The sequence below is a fragment of the Amblyomma maculatum genome, chromosome 1, assembly GCF_055883805.1.
Source record: "Amblyomma maculatum isolate TAMU_Amacu chromosome 1, ASM5588380v1, whole genome shotgun sequence".
NCBI lineage: Eukaryota > Metazoa > Arthropoda > Arachnida > Ixodida > Ixodidae > Amblyomma > Amblyomma maculatum.
This window is the reverse complement of record NC_139344.1, coordinates 386,477,565-386,502,234: the sequence shown is the minus strand read 5'-3', so window position 1 is coordinate 386,502,234 and position 24,670 is coordinate 386,477,565. Positions and strand designations below refer to the sequence as shown.

The 24,670-nt window shown below is 45.3% G+C and overlaps 1 protein-coding gene across 1 annotated transcript in view; it reads right to left on the bottom strand.

Annotated features, from left to right (window-relative positions):
- The window catches only part of LOC146208441 (uncharacterized), a 35,126-nt gene extending 31,033 nt beyond the window's left edge, over window positions 1-4,093 (bottom strand). Inside the window, exon 1 of the mRNA XM_084578542.1 lies at window positions 3,880-4,093. Within this exon, the coding sequence (XP_084434668.1) occupies window positions 3,880-4,005 (126 nt within the window). The 5' untranslated portion in view covers window positions 4,006-4,093. The remainder of the gene's footprint in view (window positions 1-3,879) is intronic.
- Between the last annotated feature and the right edge of the window lie 20,577 nt (window positions 4,094-24,670).

The window sequence follows — 24,670 nt, the reverse complement described above, 5'->3', positions numbered from 1 at the left end:
TCAGTTTTAGCCCCTATATCAGACGCCGCCTATACTATACTGTTGCAGTCTGCCATATTCTGTGAAGTATCACAAGTATATATAAAGCGCCGCTTTAATTGAGCCGTCTGAATGTCCCTGCTTAACCTAGGCGTTGCATATCAAACTCGGGATTAAGTGTCGCGGTATCAGTCCCATGTCAGCTTCCCAAGTCACGGCTTCCGAGTTGTCAGCTGGACACTCAGGTAGCAATTTATTACATACGTTACTGCAATCGATGTGACCCGCCAACTCCCTGATAACAAAGGCATGTTAATTATTGTTCTCTCGCGAAACCTGCCCTCCCCCGAACACTTACCTCACCCCCTATCTTCGCTGCCCATCTCATTCTCCATGCATCACAGCAGCACCGTTCACAATGCTTGTAATAGCTTGAAATGCAATGCTTTGCCTGCAAGTGTAGGGTGCGACAGGGATCCCACACGAGTCCAGTGCTGTCATTCACAAAAGTATCCGAATATTCTGTGTTCCGGAGGGCCACGTCGGGTTGCAGAACTCTGCTTTACCCTACAGTTAGGCCAGGGCCATCTGTGACAGTGTGACTCCCTGGGCCACACTCTATATAATTATCCTCTGGCTATGCCGACACCGACGATGATGGCGACGTGAATGATTGGTATCCACGTTTTAATTGCTGTAGGTTTGAAGCCAATCGCCTCGCAAAACCGAAGCAGATCCCCATGCTCCTCGGCCACCCATTGTCGCCATACCTCTCCTCTTAACTCACTTACATTTACTTCAAGTCTCTGTTCTGGTGAAAATCCTGTGTTGTGAGCGAAAAGTCATCGAAACGGTTTAAGCAGTTAGAACTCAAAAAGTGGCATGACCTGTCACCGCTTGGTTCGCTGTTCCCTCTCACATTTTTTTTTTCGATTTGCGAGAACTGGAGGGCACACACCGTGGAGAGCTTTGTGTGCGATATGAAGTCCTATCACGGACTCCCTCAAGCCGGTGTTAATTGCCACGAGACGTGTCAGCCCACTAACAACCACCGTTTTGTGTAATGGCACCAGAACAGGTTGCAAGGCAATAGCTACCAATGCGGGCTTCTCCTTTAAGGTTCGAGGGTTACAGTGAAAGCATGCCAACTGAACCGCAAGGTTTAGTGTAAAGCACGCTAATATAAGCATACCTAGGCACCTTTCTGCGCCATGGTTAACGCGGGATGTTATATCTACGTCATGTGGCGTATTAGATAAGAGGATGCTTAGACTGTAATTTATTTAGCATATGCGAGGAGCTTACGCAATTTTTAGTGATTAGGAGAAGAGCAAGGTTTATGTACACAAACGAGGACCCGTAGGGGGCACTACAAACATCATACCCCTGCCGGATTAAGGTGATGTCAGGTTTTTTTCTCTCCTCTCCCCAAATATAGATATTTCTCGCACTCTCTCGACATTGTCACCTACAAACCGAAGAACGTGGCAGATGAAAATGGAGGCCTCGAAAGCATGTTTATTCGTAGTGGTTGATAATATCTCAGTGAAATCGACTATCGTAGCACTACGCATACCCCCGTAGTCTGCAAGCGGAATACACTACGAACCGGAAGAAGAAACAGCGATGAAACATAATTTTTATGGCCATATTTTAGGTCCGACTGTGAAATCTGACATAAAAAGTGATGTGGCTGCCTTTCATGCAGCCACTGGCCATTTGAGTGGGCCTCCAAAAGAACCACCATGCTAGCCTAAAGCAAAAAAAGGGAATCTGAATTCGAGGATAATTCTATGCGAGCCAAAATGATCTAATCAGACCTTAACGACGCCGCCTCGTGCTTTTCCATCCAATCGAGACACGTAAGCGCCGTATATAGTTTAGGGGGCGATGCAGAAGGACGTTAGGTAGTGGGTGGTTGCCAGCCATGTGGCTAAGGGTGTAGAGAAGAGGCTGACAGGGATGTGCATCGTGGCGGAGGCTGTCTTTTATACTAAGTTGCTGTCGCCTTTTCCATTCCACAGATGCGTTTACTTCTTCCGGGGGGAACGTCTTCTTGGGGGTATGATAGCGGAAGCAAAAGAACAGGTGTAAATGTTATACGGAAAAATTCGGTCGATAGTTGGAAGTGCTTCTCTAGGTGGAAAGTAAACTCTGATTGTTAGAAGGTGCAATCAATCTATATTCCGGCGGTAGACGGTACTCCAGTTATATGATCCTAACTATGCGCTTTCTCCATTTTCATTGGATCCAAGGCTTCCCTTACCCCATAACTGAAATTCGCACACAGAACGCAACGGAAGATCACGGCACAACATGAGCGCTGCTGTCAAGTAACATTCTCTTGCACATGGAGACATCTGCAAGGAAAACGAAGCACACCAACCAAGCACACGCCTACTTGTGCCTCTCCGTGTGCAATAGAATATTATTACGTTGTAGCACTCATGTTGTGTGCCTTGTTCTTTTGTCCTATTCTGTGCGCAAAATTCGGCTTTCCTGTATGATAACCTACTAGCCAAATTTCAAGACTTGACGCATTTCTTTACCCCATCGCTTGTTACTGACTGCAGGTAAAACTCGTACGCACTGCTGCCTTCATTGTTTTTCAAAAGTCAACCAGCTGCATTCTAGAGATGCACGTAGGCGTGGTACGCATGTGTGTCCAAATAGCATTCCCTGTCAAACAGCAACTTGAGGCACTATAGACAAGGCAGGTTGTGATTAGATGCTAGAACGCTATCGGTGCTCACAGGAAGAGCCTGCAACTCGAATATATAAAGCTATAATCCGTCTTTCAAAACGAAGTTATTTGAAAATAACGGCACCGGGAAGAATGCTTTTCGAGTATTCTATGGTAAACTACAGAGAGGCCAGGATGTATGCACTTAATTGTTCTAAACACCGTCTATTGAAAGGGAAGCTATTCTTTTAAACAATAACCGAATGAGGCATTCTCATTCTTAGACATCTCTACCGGCTTCGGTGCATGAGCCGGCTGCTACACCACTCCTAAGGTCATTAAAACAAAAACGCAGTCTCCCCCGTTCAGAAATTATCTGAAGATAATATCAGCAGAAGAGCCTTAGTAGGCCTTCTCGAAAACTGAAAAAGGGTGGAAGGATGGGAATCATTAGAACATCGCAGAGCCGTGATTTGATTAAAACTTTCTTTATGACATTGATCATTTCCAAACTGGCATTCCACTTGATAAATACATTTTTACACCTATGTCACCTCGCGTCTGGATCACGAGAAAAAAGTGCGCGAGCACAAGTGCAAAACTGAATCTTCTAGCTGTTTTTTCCCGAAAACAATTCGGCAGTGGAACTGCTTGCCTCATCTGTTGCTGCATGCACATCTAGTGACGTGTTTTTTTTTCTTCTTCAAGTAGTTTGACGGCTCAGAAATTACATCTTTCATTGCTGGCGATGTTTGTTGGTCATGACTGGTTTCTAACACATATTTTCTTCATTGTTATCAAAGCTTGTGCATGTGTGTTTTTTCTGCTTTGCTGTGGTATTTATACTTTCACGTTGAATTTTGTTTGACTGCTCACTTGGGTTCTTAGGTCACGAGTAAATGTAATGACAGCTTTTATTCCTCTTTCTGTACGCGCCCGAGTGGGTTCTCATATGGTCTTTCCATAAAAGTGTAGTACTGTAAAAATGTTATGTCTCTCTGATCTGTAATTCGTTCTTCTGAAGCGCAGTATAATTTTGTTTTTCGTGTACGTGACTAGAAATTGTAATTTTATGTGTACTCTGTACTTTTGTGCTTGTAATCCCTTCACTGTAATGCCGGATGGCGTTGTGGGTATCAGATAAAAAATATTTCACATTAAAAAAAGCATGTTCATTCGACAAAAATGCATTATATTTGCTTTTGTAAAACACTTACGATTGCTGTTTTATCCCCATAGTTTTTCAGCCTTCTGTGAAGATAGGCGAATACAGAGCAATCGGTCTCATCTTCCAGGTCAGGGAACGGAGAATGCACGACGCCGTCTTGTATTTTCGCTCGCATCTGGAAAAAAACGGTGACAGCGATCTCAGTTGTACAAAAGTTGCCAGAGACACCGAGCTATGTCCACAGTGCCGAATATCTTTATCATAATTGCCACCCGCGCCGCCATATATTTCCTTTTTATGCACTTGACACCGATATAAAGGTTCAATTTTTTGCCGTCTTATCCTATCAGTTGTGCTCGATCATTTAGATAACGGCTTCCCGAAATTTCCTTGCAATGATATAGCACTCTCGTTCAGTGAAAATGGATATATTTACACATGTAACCGTGTGAAAGCTACAAAAACTGTACGACGTGAATTGCTCCTGCCTTAACCCAAAAGATGTGGCGTTGGCTTATGCTTAGACGTCGGCGTTCAGTGCAAACACTGCAGAGGTTCAAATATCCTTGAACCAATTTTCAAGGGTGGTATTCATCGGCTGCAGGCACAGTTGCTGCTATCACTTCAATCTTGGCTCGCTTAATTCAGTTGCTGCTATCACTTCAACCTTGGCTCGCTTAATTCCGCTCTTTGTAAGCTTCTCTTTGTTCGATGGCCCCGCAGACTGTCCAGTACGGCTTGGGTGTCTGTCTTAGAGTGAGCTGACATACGTTTCCCTATTGACGCCTTGTCTATAAGCTCTCTACGCTTGGTGCAGAATCGGCACAGCAGAGGCTTTATTTTACATTTTCAATGGGCGCCCTCACGCATAGGTGTCAGAGGCAACGAGGTGGCAGACAGTCTGGCCGTAAACCACCGTCAAATACTCCCTCAAAATAGGTCCCTCAAAATAAAAAAAGGCTCTTCAGAAACATGGTACTCAATCATTTTAGTAACCTGTGGAGGGCTCCCCACAAGCCTTGTGTGACCAAGGGTCTGAGAAGGCATCAAGTCACTCTACTACATCGAATTCGCACGGGCTCCACTCGTACTCCTGCCTGGATGCATAAGACTGACATGGCATCGTCTCCGCTATGTTCTATATGTGGTGTGTGCGGGGGATATAGAATGTTATATAATTTGCTGTCCAGAGCACAACGCGGAAAGGTGTGCGATGCTCGCTTCCTTCAAGAAGTCAGGAGCTATTCACAGCGCACAGGACATTGTCTACCTGAGTGGAAACCAGACATGCAAAACGGAGGCTTCACGCCCTCTTTTACAATTTCTGCAGGACACTGATCTTGACTCTAGATGGTGACAACTGTAATGAACTATTTTCTACTGTGAGTGAATGTGCGCGTAGATGGTGACTTCTGGAGTGGACTATGTTATACGGTGAGTGAATGTATGCATAGACGGTGAATGCTGGAGTGGAATGCGTACTATAATAAGTGACTGTGCGCATAGTGAAGCAGATTTCACAGATATTACGACGTTTTGCAACACGTAAGTGACGCTACGGTGGAGCAATTGGCGGCAGAATAAGAAAGGCTAACCACACCTGTAGCATACAACTCAACTCAATGGCATACGTGTATGGTGTATTTACTAAGGTTAAAGGAAGAACATAGCGGTGCGGATGGAGATTTATCAACACGACGGTGTTCAATGCACAGCGTGATATGGTGTTGCGGTTTTAGACGAGGTGTGATGGGCTGCTTGGACAGATCAAAATTACACTGCGGCGAAGGCATAGTACTTCCGTGAATGCACATGACGATGAAGATGTCTACGGCACAGCGCGAGATGAAGACGACGATGTTTCCTCCGCAGCGCGAGATTAAACTTAAGCGGCGCAGTAGATAGCGAAGGAGCGCGTGGCACCGTGTGTGGAACACATGACGTGCTAGGAGTCAGAATAACGCGAGTCTCTCAAATGAATGCAGCAGAGCTAACGCTCTAAAATCACTGGCACAGCGTCGACAGGTGGTAGCTGGCATCTGCGATGGCCGGCCACTATTTCTGCAGTGGGTTGTGCGAATTAACGAGACCAGGTGATAAAAAGTTGGAAAGAGCTGACAACTCAGGTTGCTTATTTGAGGTGGGAAAGTGTAATAACAATAAATAGTCCAGCGCCGCCAGGGTGTGGCAGTGGTAAGAAACCCGAGTACTGTCAGGATTTCCCGGGTTCGAACCCGACCACGGCGGCTGCGTTTCGATGGAGGCGAAACGAAGTGGCGTCCGTGTGCTGTGCGATGTTGTTGTTGTTGTGGCTGTAGAAAGAAGGAAAAGAAAATGCGCGGGCCTGCTACTGGCTCTGTAGCTGAGTCACCTCCGCTTCCTCGTGCGGACAGAAGAGAAAATAGAGAAGGAAAAAAGAAGAGGGAGAGAAAGACGCGCGCCGCAACAACGGCCGTCGTCCACCACCAACGAAGCGGTGGCGGGTGCAATGATGGCCTACGACAGATAAAAATTCGGTGGCTGGCTAGCCCCTCTGCGAGCGGCGTTGGCCCACCGTCCCAACCCCGTAGAGCCAGGAACTGCCACCAGGACCTGCTCCAAAAAGTTTAAGGCCAAACCTCTCACTCTCTTCTTGTACGCGCGTCAGAAGTTTCTTCAGTTCCACTTCACTTTCTGCCATTAAAGTGGTATCATCCGCATATCTAAGGTTTTTGATACGTTTCCCAGCAACCTTCACTCCAGCTGAAGACTCGTCCAGACCGGCCTTCCTCATGATGCACTCAGCATACAGGTTAATTAGGCAGGGCGACAGTTCTCAGCCTTGTTTCACTCCTTTCTCAATCGGAAACCAATCAGTAAGACCATGCCCAGTTCTGACTGTGGCCTTTTGCCCTTCATATAGGTTCCTGAGGAAACAGATGAGGTGAATTAGAACTCCCATCTCTTGGAGAGCTTGCCACAATATGCTGTGATCTATGCAGTCAACCGCTTTCGCATAATCAATAAAGCAGAAGTAGGTGGGTTTCTGGAACTATCTTGCTTTTTCCGTGATCCAGCAAAGGTTGGCAATCTGGTCTCTAGTTCCTCTGCCCTTTCGAAACCCAGCTTGCACGTCCGGAAGCTCCCTATCCACATACTGCTGCAGCCTACCTTGGAGGGTTTTCAACACCATCTTGCTAGCATGCGAAATAAGCGCGATCGTGCGGTAGTTGGAGCAATCTTTGGCACTGCCTTTCTTTGGAATGGGGATGTAAACTGACCTCCTCCAATCCTGTGGCCACTGAGAATTAAGGTAGACAGCACAAAATCTGGCACAACACACTCGCCAATGTAACGGCGGAGCTGAAAACCTGAAAAGCTTTGCACCTTTAAAGAAATATTACCACCGCGCTGCTGGCCGAGGCTAGCGAACGATCATACTTCACCGCGTGCGGCGCGCACACGTAAGTATGCAGTGCCTGAAAAGTTGCTCCGACCAACACACATGCACGCAGCGAAGACTAACCGCTCACTTCATTGCCGGAATGTTGGTCCTCTTGAGAATAAACAGCGATGACAATCGTGAAGGTGAAGCCAGCGTCTGAATACGCGCATTAAAATGACAATGGGACAGAGTTACACTTCTTACTGTGTCCATTCCTACCATCGTCAACGCGAAACTTCAAACGAAGCAGAAGACGTGGTAGATAGGATGTTAGCGCTCATTAAAAGACGAGAAAAGGCCCACAATCAGAGAAAGAGGAGCCCTAGAGTAAGTGCTGCTGCTTAAAAGTGGTTCTTAAAATTCTTAGCGAGATATTCGTTGCAGTTTCCCCGGTATCAATTAAGAAAGCACGCACAACTGACGACATGGCGACTACGCTAAAGCTCAACTAAGCCAAGGCGGCGACCGGAAGCTGCAACCGCGGTATTGCCACACCACCAGGCAGTTTCGCATATCGTCTGTTACTGCGAGTCAACGAAGCAGCGAGTCCGAATGCCATGCTCACGGCACCAACACATGGTTTCCGAGGATAAAGTAACCTTTTCGCTCTAGTCATTCACTGTCTCTTGTGTAGCCACTCTTCGGCACTATCGTGTCGTCGCGCTCTCTCGCATCACTCAAGTAAAAGCGATCACAAATGCTCACAATAATATATTTGGATGGAATTTAGAACAATGCACAAGATAATATATTCGCAGTACAAGGAGGTGCACATTGGGATTATTGTTAATTTGCTGTATAGGCACCGCATATTGCTGTTGATTAATTAGGTGAATATATTAGAGAATATTAAGTCGTTTACAGGAAAGGAAAGGGCCAGTATATATACATCGCACGCCAGAGAGGAATAATGTTGTTTTTTTCTTTTACCTTTGTTGTGCCGTCAGGTTGTTCTTGCGTACTGCAGCACACTTCTGTTGTGCGAGGATAGATGCTTGTATTTCAGGTCTCTGTAGTCGATACCCTGTAACCTGCGATCACGTAAGGCGCGTGGCCCTTCTGTTTATCAGTTTCCCTTAATTTGTTCGGCAAGTCCAAAGAACACAAGTTCGCGTGTAAAATCGATGCGCTTCGCCAGACTTTGCGTGGGTTCTTTTTGCTTTTTATTCTCGAAACGTTCAAAGTATTCCAGCTAGTATCTAGGTTGGTGCATCGCAGGTGGCCTTGTTTTTGAAAGAACGGTTCCGGTTTCCGATCCTAGCGCATTATAATAATGCAAAGCGTACTCAGATGTAAACCAAACAGGATGAGCGAGCAATCGGGACGAGATATATTATATCCGCAAAATCCGGGAATGGACGTCACCTGTTTCAGATAACGCGAGTGCTTTGAAGTACAGCTGTGAAAACGTCCTGCCTGTTCGCAGCTCTCTCGCTGAAGACGCATTCCATATGTCCCATCCACGCGTTTTTGACGGCGTGTTCGCCGGATGTATATTAGGGGTGTTTTTGTAATAACGCGGAAAGCCTGTTTACTCAGAAAACCCGGCTTCAGCGATGTTACCCAAACATTACGACCATGGCGCTGGTAGATGGCAGCTGGCAGTTAACATGGCCGTGCACGGATTCCTCGATGGTTTGTTGCGACCTAACGAGGCCACATATTGCCAAGAAGTCGGGAGGACCTGCTCACTCGAGTTTTGCTCACTTGAGGTGGAAGTTGCAATAAGAATAAACCATCCAGTACTATAAAGGATGCCGAATCAGGCACTCACTCACGCGGTCATGAACGTGGCCACAGCCACGTTCATGGGGCATGGTTAAAACGAGGATTTATATATTCGGTAGTCGCTTACGATGATGAATATCGCGGTAGCTTCTGACAGACTGCTAAAAGTGTGAGATATTATAGTCACAAATTAACTGATCGGTATATAAGCGAACAAGGAAGCGAACGAGGGCACGCAGGATAGCCCCCTCCCCCCCATTAATAGCATCGCTTCACTTAAAGATGCAACTTCAGAGTACCCTATATTTTTTGTTGCTTTGATAACTGAGCTTGGCCTCATTTCTGGCATCTTGCTACCTGGGCGAATCTCCAAGTTTTAATACTCGTGTTATCGTATCACACTGATCAGTTTTAATGATCCAATTTTACAATTTGCAGACGGTATGGCCATTATTTATAACCAATGGTGGCAAATATAACAGCTGATGACAGAACCATATTTATTTTGACGCGAATAACTCCTCACCTCCTTGGGCAGAAAAACATTTGATCAGTTAATGCATTTGTTACGAAAGCTGAAAGAAAGCAATTCATTTTTGTTTTACAATTTGTCGACGATCGGCACCTCGCTATAGGGATGGGGACCAACTAGAGCGGTGATATTCTTTTACCTCAATTTCAAAATAATTGAAATAAAAATTGGATTAAACACGGAAGATATTCCCATATGTTCTGTCTTATAACTCATAGGAGCAGGAAGAGAACTCAGCAAAGGTTGAATGGGAGCCTCGGTTCACAAGTCAAGCCAACGTTTCTACAAGGATTATTTCCTTCGTGTGGGCAGCGTGATCATCACTGGCGGGATTTATATACTCGTTTGCTGAAGGAAGAAAAGCGCTTCTTCCCAAGTAAAACCGGACACAAACCCTACCAATGGTGATCGCTTTGCCAAACAAATACAGGATCCCTCCTTAAAACATTAGCTTCGCTTGAAAACCAAGGCTTCCCCCATTCCTTCTTCAATTCTCTTTCATACCATACAGACATACTTTCTTCCCGTCATTGTACACTAATATAAGCAAGGAGGCAGCCTTGCAGTGGTAAGAAGAAAGTAGGCGCAGGGTGTCTCTTCACCAGGAGTTCTTTGTAAAGTGGCCCTCACACCATTTTAGCATGATTCTACACACTCGTGAAGATATCATCATCATCAGACAGATTACAGTTAACCCAGTCCTGTGCTAGCTGTGTCCACTTGACCCCGGCGAACCTCCTAAACTCATCCGCCGAAATGACAATCTGCCGTCTCTTGCTGCGCTTTCCTTCCTTGTCATCCAATTGGTTGCCCTGAGCGACCATCGGTTATCCTTTTTTCGCACTACATGCCCTGCCCATGCCCATTTCTTCTTGATCGCGACTAGAATGCCATCAACAAGTTATTTCACTGACACACTCTGCACGCTTCCTATCTCCTAACGTTAGAGCTACCATTTCCTCTTCCATAACTCTCTGCGTTGTTGCAAGTACAACCCTTTTGGTTAGCCTCCACGTTTCAGCTCAATAGGGGAGTGCCGCTAAGATGGAACAGTTATATGTTTTCCTTTTTGAATGATACCGGTAGGCCGCTAGTCATAAACTGCGAGTACTTGCCAGATGCTCTCCAGACCAGTATTATTCTCCTAGTCATCTCCATTGTATGGTTCGGATCAGCGGTCATGACCTGTCCTAAGCATACATATTCCCCTACCACTTGCAGTGTTTTGCTACCTATTGCAAATCGCTTTTTTTTTTTGCCCTGGCTGTAAAAAATTACCTTAGTATTCTGCATAGTGATTTTAGGCCTACCTTTCTGCTTTTTTTCTCTCGGTCAGCGGTCAATTTTCGCAATTCATCCTCGAAGCAAGGAAATGTAATCAGCGGACCGCAGATTGCTGAGGTACTCTCCACGAAATCTTGACCCTAACTGTTGTCATTTCAATACTTCCTCTAAGCAAGCTGTGAATAGCACTGAGAAGATAGTGTCTCGTTGCCTAATACCTTTCGTTATGAAACGTTTCTTACTTTGTTTATGCAGAGCTATGGTTGCGGTGCAGCCACTATAAATATCTTACATTTATTCTACATCTATTCTCATCTACACCTCATTTACACATTGATTTCGTAAGCACTGCGAGGCTGCGGAGGTTTCTACTGAGTCAGATTCTTTTTAGTAATCAATTAATACTATGTATAGGAGTTGGTCATATTCCGAGCATTTTTCTACCACCTGGTTGGTAGTATGGGTATTATCGATAGTAAAGTATCCTTTCCGAAAACCGGCCTTGCCCATTTGGTTGACTGAAGTGTAAGGTTAGGCTGAATCTATTAGCGGTTAGCTTAGCAAAGACGTTGCACATAATGGATAGTAAGTAGTCCTCCACAGCTGTCTTCCCCCTTTTCATTCATTACTGGCGGAACGTCTGATTGTTCTTCACTGTTGGCAATATCATTATTGTCCTGACTACTTCCGTTACTGCATATGTCCGTATAGAACTACTCGGTTACCTTGACTATCCTGTTCATATTAGTGATAACACTGCCCGGCAGGTCCTTTAGCGCTCACATCTGATTTTTGCCTATGCCTATTTTTTTTTTTCTTTACCGCTTCATGGCTTCCACCGCTGTTTAAAGCATGCATGAGTTTCTCCATGTTCCACTTCCTTAACCAACCTGGCAGATAAGTCTGGTATAAGTCCCGCAAGCATGGAATAAAACCAACTAGCCCAACAAAAAGTACTGCCACATGAAATGCTGCGTGCCGGGTTGCAAGAACTACACGAATATACCTCTCGGGGTTGCCGCTCCAACGGTGAGTATCCTGTTATGTGCACTCCTCGAGCAACGAAACTTTTGTCTGTCAGGACATGTGCATGTATTATTCGAGACGAAAATCGTTTGATTCATTTAGGAAATGCAGACCTCAAATACACATTGTTACGCTAAAGCCAGTTCCCCAGGCATGCAATGTTATGTCGAATTCTTAGTCTCCCTGACGAAACCAAAGATGAAAAGGCCACCTGCAGTTCTCACTAATGTGCCTATAAACACGGAGTACAATGCAACAATTGTAAACAAAGTAACTTATGGTTACGACGAGACGCACAACTTTCGGCAGACCACTCCGGTAGGCTTTCCGCGGAAACATCCAAAGTCACTAAAAAATACCATGTACCCTGCTGCTTTTGAGTCTGGCAACTATGTTGGCTAAATTCCCAAGAACCATTGCGCGCAATAGAGAGAAGGGAGCGGCGTCAGAGGAGGTTGGCTTGCGGAGGCTGCGCGCGCTCCCTCCTAGTTTTTTCTTCCTCCATGTTATCGCACACTGACATCACACAGCCCACGGGCGTCTAACCTTTCGTACCCATCAGAAAGCAGCCGCCGAGACCGGGTTTCGATCGCGCATCCAAGGGAACAGTAGTGAGACGCCCTAACCACTGCGCCACTCTGGCGGGGCGTAGCTCTGGGGGACAGAAAAATCTCCATGGGATGTGTAAATGAGAGGAGGGAGATTATGTGCTCATAATGATTGTGCGAATTAAAGTGACTAGCGATGACTGCAAAATTAAATAAATGAAGCGATTACGAGTAACTTGCATTTGAACGTGGTCAGCATTGGAATAGGCAGAGTCAGTGTTCAAATAATTTGGCTAGCGAGTGAAAACTGCTGCCTATTTCTGTCCGCAGCAATCGTATTATTTACCGCTAATTTTATATTTCTTCCTGCTTCATTTGCGCCAAAACTGCAAGAGAACGTGGCTTCGCCTATTTTTTTTTTTTATATAAACGGGACAAAAATGCGGCCCGTATTCTATAATACTCAACATGAGATTTCCAGACAATTCCCTTGAAGTTTTCTTTCTCTCATTTTTTTTTTTTTTTTTTGCTGGCTAATAAGATGACAAGCTCTACTTATTACACTTGTCAGATTTTGTACGGATGGCATAAATGGACACAGGCATAGAAAAGTAGATGTCGAACGCGTTGTTAAAACTGATTCTTACGCAGTTTTCGAAATCAGAGCAAACAACTTCTCCCTGCAACAACTTAAAAAAGGCACTCACGAAATGGCCGGAGAATCCGCGTAAAAGCGGTTTGCGTGCCCAGATTTATAAAACGTTCGCAAAATCCACCATTGTCTCACTGCTAAATCAGCAAACGAGATCTGCCATAAAACACGCCGTTGTGAGTCCTGGTCTGGCACAATTGTCTGCAATTGGATTTCGAAGCAGCATATATAGTGCGCTTGAATTCCGTTGTTGACCTGTTTTCCATATAGTGAAATGCCTGATACCACGTTTTGTACATATCTAGCACAGCTTGCCTGACACTTTCGTTTCAGGCAAGCTGTTTTTTATTACCGACTGATGTTTCCTTTCCGCAGTACTGTTTAGGCAGCGCTTCCAAAGCCTTCCCGAGCTTCGTTCACAAAGCCTACATACTGAATACTTTATGCACGAGAAACATCATTCGACGTTGATAGTTTCTTTGGCCATCAATATGTCCATCCATTGTTTTTTTTTTTTTTTTTTTCGTTTCCAGTCGAAATGTTTATATTACTTGCGGCAGGACATGCAAGGCACATATCCCGCTAAAGGAAAGAGGTAGCGGGGGGGAATTCGGAGGCATGCATATTTTGGTGCAGGCTGTCAAATGGCTTATGCAAATTTGTAACAACAATTAGAATCAAAGAACAGTGGCTCACTGCAATCCAATAGGACTGCTGAATGAAATCTAGACTTCTTGGGCTTTCAGTATTCTTTTTTTTATTTTTCACTTCCTCCAAAAGGATGCTGATTATGACCATCTACACTGATTGTCACAACAACAACAGAGCAAATGAAGAAATAGAAGAAATGCCCCCCCCCCCCCCTCTTTTAGCAGCGTATTTGCCTTGCTAGTCCTGCGCCATCAATTTAAATATTTCGACAGGTAAACGCATCATTAAATGGTGGTGACAACGGGATAAGCTACAAACGTACGGGCTAGCGTAGCACTGAAATCAACTAACTCGTTACTGACCTGACCTAACCCGCAAAAAGAACTAAGCTACTCGGCGGTGGCAATGGCAGTAACATTTCTCCGTTTTCGTAGACCTACCAATGACCGCTGTGCATGTAAGCGCTCAATTTGAAGTCATCTAGGAAGCACATAAATAAATTCTACTGGAACACTTTAGAAGCAAACGCAAGTGGCTTCAATTGTTCGAGATATACATCTAGAACCTGGCACGATAAAAACAATGATAAAGCCATGCCCAGCGGCTTCAGTCGGCACAGTGCAGAAACAAACAGAACAAAGCCCTTGTGGTATGGTCTAGATGACTGCGAACGTTACAAGCGGAGTGGTACAGCCGCGTGCCTGCGGCTGTTAGTAGAAACAAATTAAGATTACAGCAGTTCCCGGAAGTGAGCTCTGACTTGCACAGTGTTTGTTTATTGTTTAATAATTTTTGTAGTATATCAGCACTTCCTGGGGATTTGTATGCCCGTTATTGTTGTACTGTTCCCACGAGAAATCACACTATCTCTTCTTTATGACAGTGTTTATAGTCGTATCTGACGAAGGGTTCATATATAAATAGTAGATGCTGAATCACCAATTGCTGTCACTAAATATTGTCACTAAAGATAAAGAGAAAGTGATACACTAAGCATTTTTTTAAGATAAAACGACCATTTCCACTTCATGAAGAGGTAATTCAAATATTTCTACTTTCTCTCGGATTTTGTTTTAACTTTATAATTCAAAGTGCTAGGCTTCCTCCGTGCCGCCCAACACCAAGACTGGAGGGAGCCAACCTTTAGTTAGTACAGGCGTAGACGTCGAACGTACATGTCGAAGAATACCTCGTCTCTTCCCTTATATAACGCGCATCAGTGCACAGAGTGATGCCTAGTTTACTTCTATATATGTCAATACACAGGGCCACGCATTAGCACTAGACTCACTGTTGCAGCTGTCGATGGTTGACGGCCATAAACTAAAAAGAAAGGGCTATAACCAGTAGTGCGCTGAACAGCGGAATTGTAGGTGTAGGTGACGAAAGGTATAAACGTTGTCCCTGTTCCGGTGATCAGGAGCGATATACATGGATATCATGTCGGACAAAGTGCGGTGAAACCATTCGATGAGTCCATTGGTCTGAGGGTGGTAGCTAGTCTTATGGATGGTGTTGGCTGCGCGCAGTACTTCCTCAAGGACATGATAAAGAAATGTCTTTCCAAGGTCACTGCTGAGAATACGGGGAGCTCCATGACACAAAACTATCGCACGCAGGAAAAAATCGGCGACTTCAGAGGCGGCACCGGAGCGAAGAAGGCGCTTTCAGCGTACCGCGTTAGATTGTCGATGGTATACTGACAACCAACGGTTGCCGTCTGACGTCAAAGGGAGAGTACCAAAAAAGTCAATGGCGACCTTGTCAAAAGGCACAAATGGGCAAGGTAGAGGTTACAGTAGGCCAGCAGGAGGGGATGTTGAACGCTTGCGATGCTGGCAAGACGGACATGTAGAAATGTATTTGACGACGCTAGCAGAAAGCCCAGGCCAGTAGTTGAGGCTCTTGATACGGTCGTAGGTTTTAAAGTGGCCTAAATGTCCAGCAGTGGGGTCGTCGGGGTAAGCCTCCATAATTTTAAAACGAAGGGAGCGAGGTACCTGGCGTTGAGCCGTAGGGTGATAAATGTCGCGGTGAAGTGTTCCATGGTGAAATCGAAACCGACGAAGCTGACGGCGCAAGCGACTATTTGGGATAACTGATTCTTCACGGATGCGAGCGATGATTTTGAGGCCGTAAGGGTGAGTCAGCTGCAGGGACAAGAAATCAGCGTTGATCTCGAGTGGGGCTATAGCGATGGGTGCAATATTCAGGTGGCCAGCGGAAGGCTGACTCGGATGGCAGGATGGAGAGGAGGCCATAGGTGGAGCCACGTCAGTAGGAAGCAATGGGCAGCGAGAGAGGGCGTCAGTGTCGAGGTGTTTTCGCCCAGATTTGTAGTTGATGGTGAAGGTGTACTCTTGAAGACGTAGTATATATCCAGCGACCCAGTCGACCCGATAAATTCTTCAGTGATGACAGCCAACAGGGTGCGTGATTGTCTATTGCAATGGTGAAGTGGCGGCCATACAAATAAGTTCGAAATTTTTTAATCGACCAAATAACAGCGATGCACTCTTGCTTGGTAATAGTATACTTACACTCAGTTGCAACACGCGTACGACTGGCTTATGCGACGACTCGCTCTCCAGACACTGCGTTGCAAGAGAACCGCGCCAATACTGCGCCAGTTCAGTGCAAGAAGGTACCCTAAATATCCACACCTGTATGACCTACCACGAGTGCGATACGGAAGGTACGTGACAGTCAAGACCAAGCCTCTTCGCCAGAGCTGTCTTGAGCTGTGAGGCAGGTTAGAATGTTCCTCAAAACCATCGTAGATGAGCATTTCTACGCAAATGAATACACAAAGCAGCAAGGCAAGACTGCGCAGATATTCGAAATTTTCGTGTTTCGAGATAGACCACAAAATAAACGCTCCGCGGTGAAGAAGCGTCATTGCGATATAGTGACACCATCGCCCACGCTGTTATTTAAATAAATGAATACTCTCTTTGAAAGCTTTCATCATTTTATCTCTAACCAAAGAAGCATGACTAAAGGAAATTGCCCAGCTTTTTTCTGTGTAATATGTTTCTTTTAGTGTGTACTGTTCTCTTGCCCCGTGTCGTGCCGGGGAGCTATAAAATAACCGCAAAACTCTTTGTCGCCGTCAATATCAAAGCGGGGTGAGGAGTTCAGCTCGCAGCTGACATCTTGTATCTCTTGTATTTTTGGCTTCCTGTGGCTGTGTGCAAATGCCGCGGCAAGGTGCCACGCGTGTGAGCGGAAGTGCATGGCTCACCTACGCCCTGATTTCCCAATGCCTTCATCAGTGATAAGGTTTAGGCTGAGTAAAACACTTCCTCGTAGTCAACGAATGCTATTACAAAGGCTGGTTTTATTCCAATTATTATTACAAAGTAGTACAAATATGATCAATGGGAGAGTAGCCTTTCCAAAAACCTGTTTGATACTTTATATGATTGAAGCCTAAGGTATCCCTGGTTCTATTAGCGATTACCTCAGTAACTACCTTCCACGTAACAAATAGTAAGCTGATTGGTCTGTAATCTTTCAAGGCATTGTAATCCTTAGCACCCTTTCTTAAGGATTAGATTAATATATTAGCGTTCTTTCAAGTTTTCGGTACCGTCGATGTGATGAGGCAATTCGTATACAGGGTGGACAGGTATCCTAAACAATACCCCCAATATCCTTCCAAAATTTGTTCTTATCCTCCCCACGTCTTTTTCCTTTTTCATAGATTCTAAAGCCTTCTTCACGTCGTCATTTGTTAGTGACGGAAGGCCTGATTCCTATTCACTGATGTCAGTTCTACGGTGTCTCTCATAGCGTGAGTCGCTTTCGGAAGTCAGACCCTATAAATCAAACCAACCATTACCTACTAGAATTGTTATTGTTACTTCCTAAGATACTGCTTTTTTTTCGCATGTACCGTGAGATTTTCTATTGTAGACTATACCTGGGAAGCCGATACATTGTGTTCCTTCGCGAGTTTAACGCCATGAAAAAGGCACTATCCGGAAGCTTGCTTCTAGACCGACCAGTGGAATTTCGGCTCAGGGTTAAACCAAAGGTTGAAAGGGAGCTTGCGAACTTCAAATTTCTGTCTTTGCTGCACTTTCACTTTTGTTTGCAAAATAGCGAAGTAGGCTCCACTGCAGTAAAAAGCCTAAAAAATAATTAGTAGGCAACATAGGATAATAAACTCATAGAATTAGAATGAAAAAGTGGCGCGTTTTCTTGTTCACACGATAAAAAATACCTTCATGCAAAAATGGTGCTTGGAAAAAGTTTAGTTTATACTGCTTTTAATTGCCGAACACATTGGGAATCAACCTTGTTAGATGACTAGATTTACTCATGTGTGCGAAAATATATCGTATAGAATATTTCGCCTGCTAGCTCAGCGGCCAAACCCCTCTAACCTATTATCAGCAATGGTTGTGTTATCGTCAAAATATGCAGCGTTTCAGATTAAAAAAAAAAAAAAAAAACATAAAACCACCAATCGTTATAGTGAACAAGCAGGCGTCGTAAATTTGCCCCGTAGTCGAACAAGCTGGCTTCCTATCAGCGCGAGGCTGAAAAGTCCAGTAGTTTTCAAAACCAGAAACAATAAAATTTGGCATTGAAACTTCAGTGGAGGTGAAGGTGAGTGAGCAGTTATGAGCGTGCGATCTAGTGAATTCAAAGGTGAGCATGTGAGTGCGAGTGGTCGTTAGTGCAGGTCTATCTGAGTGGGAGTGAATAATATTGTGACGGAGGTTTGTGAGAATGGTGTTGAAGCTTAAGTTGAAGTGCGTGAGTGGGCGTGAGTGTATGTGAAAGGGGTAAGTGGATTTGTTAGTGGACGTGAGTGTGAGTGATTGCCTGTCAGTGGACATGAATGCGAGTGGTCGCTAATATGAGCGAGTGGACGTGGGTGGCCATGAGCAGATATGAGTTTTTTTTTTTGTTTTTATTTTGCCGTGTTGCTGCGTCCCACTAGAGTTACCATATAGGCTTTGCCAGTATTCCGCATTTCTTTTTTTGCCACCAAGCAAGAATGTACCACTGTGAAGCCGACCCGACTAGTACTCGACTACATTGCATCACCCGTCGTGGGGACGGTGTGCGGCACTGTGCGCGAGCATTAGCGACGGTGACTTATTTCGATTAGAACAGTCAAGGTAATCACTTCTTCGCTGCCTCTCAGTCTCGCTGCTCCACTTCTGCAAAGACGAGAATGGCTTGGCTGCACAACTTGGCTGCTTATGCGGCACCAGATTTATCCTCAAATCTTGAAGAGACTGCTGGGCAAGCCTTTCGTTTTGTTGCAAGAAGAAAAACCACGGGAAAAAACTAGAGTGTTTCAATGGTGTTTAATCAAATCTGGTGCGAATGGAGCTGCTGAACCAGAGTACCCGGCTGCGAAGCCGACCGCCGGCAGCTGCGTTTCGATGAAGGCAATATGTAGTGGCGTCCGTGTGCTGTGTAATGTCAGTGCATGTTTAAGATCTCCAGGTGGTCGAAATTACTCCTTTTTTGGCGGATTCCACTTTCATGACCTGCGCATGTGATGCCAGCAGACACTTTCCTGTCCCATATTTCCAAGGCAACAGCGCGAGCATGTCCAATGCGGAAACAACCGTCCTGTTCCTCTTCGCGGCAGCGCGCGTACCTGCTCGGATACCGCTACCCTCCTCCATCCTCTCTCTAGCGAGTGCAGTGGCGAAACATCTGTGGAGGCAGGTGGTTGCCATGGTTACAGCGCATGCGGAGGAGTGTCTTGTTCCACGTCACGCGCTTCGCGACAAAGAAGCCGGTGGTCCGTCGCACCCGGCTCCGGCAGAACCGGTTACCTTAGTAACGGCGCATACAGAGTAACATCCTTTTGGATGCCTTAACAAAATGCGTAAATCTAGCTCAATGTCGCTCAGCTTCTAGCTGTACTACGCTTTCGCGACAAGAACTACCATTATAGTATTTAAATCAGCCAGTTGCAATTACTGCAGTACGGCAGGGATGAGTGTGAGTCAATATGGGTGCGGGACTGGATGTTAGTGGATAGGACCGGGAATGAGGAGGTGCTAGTGGGAGTTGTCATGAGCGTGAGTGATGTGAGCGAATCGTCGTGAGGAGATATGACGACAATCTGCTGTCAGTGAGAGTTCCTCAGTAGGAGCTGTCATGAGAGTCAGTGTATATGGTGGGAGCGGATAGTGTGTGAAGGAGATGGGAGTGAGCGGTCATGAGTGGTTGTTAGTTCTAATATTCTAATACAATACAATACAGTGTTTAGTTAACATTTCGCGTATTATGAGGCACGCCAGAAGTCCCGGAGAAGGCTGGGCCAGCTTGATAATGAATGTCATTAGTCAGACACCAGTGGCCGTGAATATGGTAATGAGAGTGGGTAGATATGTTTCGAGTTGTCACGAGTGTGAGTTAATGGCGGTGAGTGCATGTGGATGGTGGTAAGTGATTATGACTGCGAATGCGTGGATGCGTGTAAAGGATTCAGTGCGGCATAGCGTACGCGGACTTGAGTGTGAATGAGCGGATGTGAGTGGCCAACAGGATGCGAATGAGTGCGTGTGAGCGGGCACGAGTGTGAGTGGATGTAACTGCGGGGGATCATGAGTAGGAGTGAGAGGATTTAGGTATGATATGTCATGATTGTGAGTGCGTGGACTTATATGTGAGTGCGCATGAATGCGAGTGTGAGTGAACGGAGATAAGTTTGAGCGGCATGGGTGGGAATACGGGGAATGGATGTGAATGTGTGGCAATGCGAGTTATTGCGAGTGGGTGGATATGAATGTGACCAAAATGTGAGTGCGTGTGGGTGGATATTGACACGGCGCATTCCTCGTCGTCTCTTAGGGTTTTCGCGGGCGTTCAGGCTCCTCGAGACGAAGCCGAATTTTTGGTTTTGAGCTGCTGGCCTGACCTAGCTCGCTGCCGCTGTGTAGCTTCTGCTTGGCGACTTCTCCTCAAACCTGGCCTCGTGACAATATGTCTATGAGCGGGCATTTAGAAAATCCCCCCCCCCCCCCCCTACGATATCCGATTTCGTGCCTTAAAGGTATATCACTGAAGGCTCTGTATAATGCAAGACCTGGCCAAGAACTCTAAATAATTTTACAGTGCATAATTTCACACCTAACTCGGACAAAGAGAAAAAAGGGTATGCATAATGCACATATTATACGACCAAATATATGTTTCTTTTTTGTATGGCTGGACTATTCTTGCAGCATTTGACACAGCTCTTCAATGGCATTTGAAAACAAAAGCTGTCATACATTGAAACGCTTGAGCGAATAAAAGCCACATTGAAGTTTGTATTAGTCAGATAGACATTTTGCAGCATGAAGACCAGCGCTCAGCAAGATAAATATTTTTTTGTGACTCCTGCCACTTACTCTTGTTTGAAATATTAAGGGCTGTACGACAATCTGAAATGCTGTAAAGAAACTAAATCAGGCTGATCACGAGTTATAAGCCTAACTGCAGGTTAAAAAGTTTATTAAGAAGCCGAAACCTTTGGTGTTTTACAATTTTACTCCCAGAATACACTGGCTGAGGCACAAGTCGAAAATACATTTCTCCTGATGATAGCAAAACTTCCGGGCGGAATGAGGAATTTCGGCTAGAAAATAAACAAAAGGCGACCGAGTATCATTTAAATTTTTCTTCTTAGCGGTGCCTAAATTTATTATTACAGAATATTTTTACTGGCAAAAAGACACTCCTTATTTTCGTTCCGGGAACAAAATATAGTCTCTTTTGGAGGACCTGGTTTGGTTTGGTTTGAGGGGTTTAACGTCCCGGAGCGGCTCAGGCTATGAGAGACGCCGTAGTGGAGGACTCCGGAAATTTCTACCACCTGGGGTTCTTTAACGTGCACTGACATCGCACAGCCCACGGGCACCTTGCTTTTCGCCTCCATTTAAAAGCAGCAGCCGAGGCCGGGATTCGATCCCGCGTTAATGGGCACAGTAGTGGACCTCATTATGTTTATAATAGACAGTAGAGTGATGTAATGTCTACAAAAAATACTTTCCTAGTATCCATAAAATTCGTTCTCTTCGTAAAAACTTCCGTATTATTTGGCATTTGTTCTGACTGTCTCACTGAAAAGAAGAACCATTTCTAGCACTTAATAAATTCTTCTAATTGTTTCTTTGCCTCGATATCTATAATATTTACTACCACCGAAAGCTAGATAAGAGATTCTGGGGCCACAAATTTATATCGCTTTTTGTTTGCTTCTGCGTATTACCTGAGCCTTAATTACAGGCCTTAAATGCAAATTCTGGCGTACGTTGTTTTTTGCTGCAGGCATGATTGCTATAAATGGACCTAGATGGAGGCAGCAGAGGAAGTTCACGCAAACGACGTTCAAGAAACTTGGCATTGGCACCGCAGCCCGTGAGGAGCAAATACACATGAGGCATAAGCGGAAGCGCTGCTAAAGTCCAAATGAAGGTTTTTCTTCTCGAAGATAGAAATATAATGGTGCTACAATTCCTTTCAGTTAACGCAAAATGGCAGAGAGGCGTCATTTCGTATGGCGGTTTACTGCCATCGCCCCAGAGAACAAATAAAAATATACCCAGTTATATTGTCCTCTTCTACATAGCCAGCAGAAAATCCCTAAAGTTTGCTGTTTTCAATAGCAATTAGGTTGGTGGGAAGAAAACAATTTATGCATGAATACCACTTTCTGCTACAGCAAGATGCAATCACTGCTTGAAGTAAGCACTCCAGCCCACGCGAAACATCCGGGTAGGAGGCAAGCTTCTGAGGCAAGAGAAAGCTAGTGACCGCGGCAAATGAAGAAGCACGTCCCAAAAATAAAAGCTCCGAGGTGCAAATTTTTCGTGTTGGACATGTGTTTCGACGCTCAAATTTCGGCACACTCATACCATTTGAAGCTTCCGCCTGGCGACAAAAAAGGCCGCAGTTCGAACTATGTAGTCTCCGTAATTCACTGAAGAAAACTATGCGCACCAGTCGACTAAAATATCCAGGCCTGAGATGCGCCGGGCCGCTGGTAACCAGAGTGGAAAACGCGCCCTCTCAACAGCTCCACCTTGATATAATATTTGGCCATCGCCGCCTAAACTGTATCCACCGAGGCCTCGCCGTTATTTCACTGCAGATGATCAACATGTCAACAAGGAAGATGTAAAAATTGTGATATAGGGGAGAGTGTTTTAATTATCTGGCTCCAAGCTAGAATATCCCTGCTCCAACTTTGAAACCTGTACTAAGCAAAATTCGAAAAGGGGACCTTATCAGTCATGCAATGCTGTGTGACGAATTAGGGGGCATTAGTTGGCATATGTGCGGTCTCGTGAAAAATCATGTAAACAACTAAACGCAGGGCACGCAGTATGCTACCATCATTTAGCAGTGAGGCAGCTACCAGTATGCGTATGATTGAAGGCCACTACGACTATTCGTGGCAATGTAGAAGAGAGAGACAGAGAGTGTCCTTTGTTATTTGGGCTTAAATTTCGTACTAGTGTGAAGCTGTCCCAGGATTACGCGCCTACGCCCTGTTAAAATGACAGGACATTAGAAAGCTTCTATGAAGACGATGAATCAGCAAAAAATAAAATGAGCGAAGTGTATGCTAGCGTTGAGGTGCGGGCTAGTCGTTTTCTCATTTTGGATGAGAGTATAGTGTTGCGATCGGTGACTTTAAATCTACGTCGGGTTGTAGGCCTTGAAGTCGGCGGCTGGCTCGGCGACCTGTAAGCTCGTCTTCCAGGGCGACAGGAACACGGCTTGGGTCTTCGCTTGAAGGATCAAAGGCAGCACCTCCACCAGATGCCACGTAGTGGTGACAAGGTCGACGACACAAATGAAGGGTCGATTATTGCACTGAAGAAACTCTTTATTGGGCTGACTTGCGCCCGCAAAAGAACTAAGAAACTCGGCGGCGGCGATAGCAACAAACGTGCTCGTCGGTCGTCGGACAAAGAATGCCCGTCACACTCGTCAACGCTCAATTTAAAGGCTGCACAGAACAATCTAGATAACGTCGCAAACAGCTACCAGCACGGGCTGGAACATTGTGGAAAGACACCCGAGTGGCCGGAACCTTCGAGACAGATCTCGGTGCATCTTTCGCTACAACAAAACTGATAAAGGTGTCACTGGCGACATCGAGCATTAGCAAACAAAGATTACGGAACTAATACGCGGTCCAGAATCAGAGTGATAAGCCTGTATGCCGGCGGCTCTTAAAAATACAACAAATGCTGTTTTGAAGGTTTCGCGGCAGTATTTTAAAGACGGTGGGGTGCGCACGCGCTTCTGATTGTCTTTTGTGAGTATATTACCAGCGTAGTTTTTGAATGAACTTCAGTGTTAGATTATTTCAGCTGCTACACACATTAGTGTAAAACTACTCGGCTGCCATCCCTATCTTATTCTTGTTGTCGATGCTTTCAGCGCCAAGTATTTTCAGGACGTGCACGTTTTACCTTGAGATAATGGCATTGCAAATAAATGGTGGTAAGTAATTTTAACAGAAGTACCTCATAGTTTTTCTTGATTATCCGCTGTTCAATTATTTCGCACAGCTGCCTTTCCGTTTCATTTCTTGTAAAGCTTTCTTTACTTCTTCATAAGTTATAGGAACCGGTTTGCTATGTAGTAATCAACGTGCCAAAGCGACTCAGTCTATGTGAGACGCCGTACGAGGAGCGCTCTGGAAGTTTCTACCACCTGGGGGTTTTTAACGTGCACAGACATCGCACAGCTCATGGACGCAACTCCGTTTGGCCTCCATCAAAACGCAGCCGCTGGCACTCGGGATCGAACTCGGGTACTCCAGCACAGTAGTCGGGCACCTTAACCACTGCACAACCGCGGCGGGGTGCTATAGGAATAGGCATGATTTCCCTGCACCACGTAAAGCCTCGCTGCTCATTGTCCTGACTACTTTGGCTGCCGCCCGGCTCTGTGCAAAATGACTTGTCTAGGTTCGTCATCTCTTCAATATTGTCGATGCCATTATTAGGATACCTC